General features: G+C 39.6%; 1 protein-coding gene across 1 annotated transcript; it reads left to right on the top strand.

Moving 5' to 3' along the window:
* The first annotated feature begins 1,191 nt into the window (after window positions 1-1,191).
* lmf2a (lipase maturation factor 2a) lies at window positions 1,192-4,717 on the top strand. Its single transcript, XM_023403885.2, has 7 exons — window positions 1,192-1,405; window positions 2,596-2,849; window positions 2,940-2,968; window positions 3,222-3,415; window positions 3,604-3,782; window positions 4,071-4,209; window positions 4,395-4,717. Exons 1-7 carry the CDS (start codon window positions 1,312-1,314, stop codon window positions 4,607-4,609), a joined length of 1,104 nt encoding a protein of 367 aa, XP_023259653.2. The 5' UTR covers window positions 1,192-1,311; the 3' UTR covers window positions 4,610-4,717.
* Window positions 4,718-4,836: the final 119 nt, after the last annotated feature.

Genomic DNA, 4,836 nt, shown 5'->3' on the forward strand with positions numbered 1-4,836 from the left:
GCTGCATCTGATTGTCATCATTGACAAAAGCTGTGGACAGCCTCTCTTCTTAATAGATAGGAATACAGTAGAAATTAATGATATAGTGCAGATACAGTGCTATTTATGCCAAGTTAAAATCTTGTCTCAGGTAACTATGTAAACTATGTTCACAATCATTTCAGTAATGGATTCTGTTGATTTTTTTATGATTAATCAATAATCTGTTTAGTCTATAATGTCAGAAATGAGCTAGAATCTAAATCTCCCAGAAGCTGTGGCGATGCGTCCAAGTTTATTAAACCCAGGATACAAAATGGAAAAGCAGCAAATCTCACATTTATCAATTTTTTTTTGTCTATTGATTAATCAGTTAACATCTTGGTCAACATGCTAAAGAGCACAATCACATTCTTATTGGGGACCTTTACAGTGTTACATTGGTCGATTTCGACAATTAATTTCTTAATTGAATAAACTTTTTTTTTTTTTTAACATTTATTAAATGTCTATGGGTTTAACCAAAGATTATCTCTACAAGTTATTGGTGCGTGCGCGCGTTTTGTTTTTGTTTTTGAGGCGTTCAAAACATAGGAAAAATTATTTTCTACTTCCAACATCAAAATAACGTCCATGTCGGAAAATATTAAATTATTTTTAAAATTCCCTTTTCATCACAAAACACGAGTACTTGCCCCTTATTCTCGTTATTTTACACATATTTATGTAAAATAGCAAGTCAGATCATGGATGTAAGTTGCACTAAGTATGAAGTGCTGTAGTTTGCTTACACACAGTTGGGTTACTTGGTATCGATATACTTTATACTTTTACGAACGATCCGTAGATTGGGAACCTCCACTTCAAGCAGGTCAAAAAAGTAAAACGCCGATGTCACATTTATGCATTAGTATTACCAAACCAATAATGTTGAATTTGATAATATGGTCACATGGGACATTTTGTTGATACTAAAACATAGACTTTTACCTGAGTAAGAAGTTGAATGCAGGACTTTTACTTGTAATGGTTTATTTTACATTAATATATTTGTAGTTTTAAACTGCTCCAATGCAACAGGATGAGTGGTGATCAGAAAGTCTACTGACATCACACATACGTTTCATCCGATGTAACATGAACGCAGCATAACGGTCCAAACGAACTGCAGCGACATCTCGAGGTCGTTCAGGTGAACTTCCGCTACGTGTCCATCGGCTACGTTTAATCCCCGCTGCCTGCGTCCCATCCCATCCTGCCGCAGGAACAGGACGCGGCAAGTCAGTTAGCGGTAAAAGTGGCGGCTGTCACGACCAGCATCTCGGCTTAGACATGGGGGAGGTCATTCTGCCGCGGCGCATGTTCCTCTGGTGCATGGCGGCCATATATCTGGCTGCTTTTGTTTCCTTGTATGTGCAAATACCAGGTGAGACCCTCAACTCTGCTACCTGTGCGAGAGCTAGCTTCCCTAACTTCACTGCTGTGTGTTAGCTTGTTAGCTGGGAACTTAGCGCTAAGGCTATTCTGTCTTCCTCCCTTTTTCAAGCTCTCACTTGTGGTGAAGAGCCGCCTGGAAGTTTCTGTGGGCTGCAGTCAGAAAGACTTCTCTGCTCCTGGGAAAATACGCGAGCTAATAGCTGCTGAGAGAGACCCAACCTGTTGTAAAAGACGCTCACATGTCTTTTACCACAGCACCCACAAACCTTAAAAGTTCTGCTATTTGCCCAGAGGAAGCTCAGAAGACGTCGCCCACGCCCGCGTGTTAAAGGAAAATGTACATTTGGGATACACATTTATTTAGTTTCAGTACCAACATCATTTTTGTAGTGTACGGTTTTCAACTATGTATTCTTAGTTCATTTTAGGCCGAGCCACAAATGTATATTAGCTGCCTGAGATTACCAATGAATATATTTTGAGATAAATGACAGTGAGATTTTTAGTGCATATGCAATAAAGCACAAACTCATAAACTACAGTATATAAAACTATGAGGCATGCATACTTTGTTTTCCCATGCAGAGTTGAAAAGAATAGTCGATTAATTGATCAGGAAAGTAATCGTCAACTTTTTAACAATTGATTGATTGATTCATAATTTCAATGATTTTTCAAAAAAGAATAGTGGAACAATGCCAAATATTGTCTGTTTCTAGCCTCTCAAATGAGGTTATTTCCTGCTCTCCTTTGGCATCAATCAGTGTAAACTAAATATTTCTGGGTATTTGAATTTTTGTTTAAACAAAATAAGCATTTGAGGACAAAAATTGAAATGTATCTACAGTAATTTTCTTTGTACAGGTCTGTTTAGCTGTAGGCATCGCTGGCTGGTCTGTGCAGGGCCAACCAATACTAGTGATTGATGAAAATAAATAAGCGGTGAAACTGAGCACATACTTCCATACACTGCACAAGGGATGACTGAGTGAAAAGAACTAAAACAGAATTAAGGAACATCCTTTGGAAGAACAGTGTTAATCTCTTCAGTAGATGTCCTGAAACTTGGAGACTCGCTGCTTTGCTGCATTGAAGCTGTTCTGGTATCTTGCGGTGGCCAAGCACATTACATTTAATCTTGATCTGTAGCATGGTTTACATGTTTGTGTTTATTCCCAGGTCTCTACGGTAATGACGGGCTGTTGCCTGCTCGTTGGCAGCTGCGATACAGCGGTAAGCCCCTGGTGGAACAGCTGCTGTCCTCGCCCACCCTACTGTGGCTTGGACCTCGGCTCGGCCTGGACACGCAGACTGCCATGGAGCTGCTGTGTCTCATAGGGGCGGCACTGAGCCTTGCTGCCACGCTGATGGAAGCTCTCCGAGACAGCGTGGTGTTCTTTTGCCTCTGGGCCTTGTACCTGTCCATGTACCAGGTGAGTTTGTATCAGCTGTCTTTTTTTTTAATTTTATTTTTTTTACTCTCACAATATTTCCATGCTCTTAAACATATTTGTTTGTTTCAGGTGGGCCAAGTTTTCCTCTACTTCCAGTGGTGAGTGTTATGGACAAAAAGATAAAGCAAAGATGTTTATAGTTGATTTGTTTTTTTTTTCATTTGCACATTACTTCTATAAACAGCAGCTGGAAGAAGGAGCCCAAGATGGTTTTGGCATTTTGCCGATATCTTTATGTCATGCTTGGTATAACATCATAGTAATGTTTGTCTTGACTACAGACATTAAAGTAAACTAGAATGACAACTCTGGTTTCTCTGTCCTCTTTGATGCCTGTTCTTCTTTGGACAGGGACAACCTGCTTCTAGAGACTGGGTTCCTCTGTATCCTTGTTGCTCCACTGACAATAATCAGAGGGGCAAGAGCGGTCAGAGAACATGATCGTGTAACTTTCTGGCTGATCCGCTGGCTGCTCTTCAGGCTAATGTTCGCCTCTGGTGTGGTGAAGCTCACATCACGTTGTCCCACATGGTGGGGTCTTACAGGTATGTGTGAGCGTCTGAGGTATACTGTAGTGTGCATGTTTTGGGGATGTGAATCTTTGGAAGAAATCCCATTACTACTGTTGAAACATGCAGTTTAACTCCTCCAACATCTAATTACTGATGTTAATTCTCGCCAGTTATCTGTTCTGTGCATTATTTAAGTTTATTTTTCACTGTGTGTTGAACAGCTTTGACATATCACTATGAGACTCAGTGTATTCCCACGCCACTCGCCTGGGTTGCCCACCAGTTGCCAGTCTGGTGGCAGAAGCTAAGTGTGGTGGGAACGCTTGTCATAGAGATCGCTGCACCGCTACTGTTCTTCAGTCCGCTACGTAGGCTCCGACTCGGGTCTTTTTACTTGCAGGTGGGTAGAAATTCAAGTGCTACATTTGATTTTTGTAATTTTTTTATAATTTGTTTCTTTCTTTACTTTGCTGACTGACAATCAGCTTTAGGTTTATTTACATGTCTTAATACATAATTAACTTCTGGATTGTACAGTGGTTAATTGTTGCACTACTATATTTTCCCACGCACGTCTCTTTAGCCTGCAATTAACAGGATTGCTTGTAAAGTGTTGTGCTTCTAAAATTGCCACGTTGTTGTGTGCATATTGGCTGATCTGTTTTTTCTTTTTTTCACCCTTGTGTAGGTGCTTCTGCAAGTGCTCATCATTTTGTCTGGAAACTACAACTTCTTCAACCTGCTGACATTGGCGCTCTGTCTGTCTCTGCTGGACGATCAGCATGTACACTTCTGGCTACGCAAAACAGACAAGACCAACAACAATGGTATGATACACATGTGTACCAGTTTTTAAATGTTAGGATTACTTAAACATTAAAGTGTGCATGTTACACATGGTACACATTTGTTAATTCAAAGTTTAAATTTGCACCTGAACCATTCTAGCATGGTTTACTTACCAGAGTATCACCTGTTTTTCTTAGTTTTTTTCTCTGTCTGTCCTGATCAGACTCCAGGCTGTGGTCGTGGCTGTGTTACCTGCTGGAGTTGTCAGTCTGGTCTCTCATGATCTTTGGAACAATTATATGTTTTGACCTGCAGCTGGATAAAACAAAGAACGGCATCTCCTCCAGGACAGGTGTGTGTGTGTGTGTGTGTGTGTGTGTGTGTGTGTGTGTGTGTCACTGTGGTCACTTGCCTCTATTGCTGTATGTAAAGAACTAAAACAACTCTGCACTTTCTTTTCCACAAATGTGTCTTTTGTTTCAAAAATGAAAACATTATAGTACTTTAAAAATGTTTTTATAAGATTAAAATCCAATAAAATAAAAATGCTTTTCTGTAAATTTTTTTTGAAACTGTATAATAATGGTGAGTGTTATATATATATATATATATATATATATATACACATCTGTGTAATTTCAAGAACTTGTCAGTATACACAAGAT

Source organism: Seriola lalandi, unplaced genomic scaffold, assembly GCF_002814215.2.
Source record: "Seriola lalandi dorsalis isolate HSWRI2012SDOR001 ecotype SW California unplaced genomic scaffold, Sedor1 jcf7180002054188, whole genome shotgun sequence".
Taxonomy (NCBI): domain Eukaryota; kingdom Metazoa; phylum Chordata; class Actinopteri; order Carangiformes; family Carangidae; genus Seriola; species Seriola lalandi.

Bases quoted from the DNA above. Each gene is read 5' to 3' on its own strand.
- lmf2a (XM_023403885.2), top strand. From the start codon at position 1,312: ATGGGGGAGGTCATTCTGCCGCGGCGCATGTTCCTCTGGTGCATGGCG. The intron at 1,406-2,595 runs GTGAGACCCTCA...GTTTATTCCCAG, and splicing joins CTTGTATGTGCAAATACCAG to GTCTCTACGGTAATGACGGG. The intron at 3,416-3,603 runs GTATGTGTGAGC...TGTGTTGAACAG, and splicing joins CACATGGTGGGGTCTTACAG to CTTTGACATATCACTATGAG.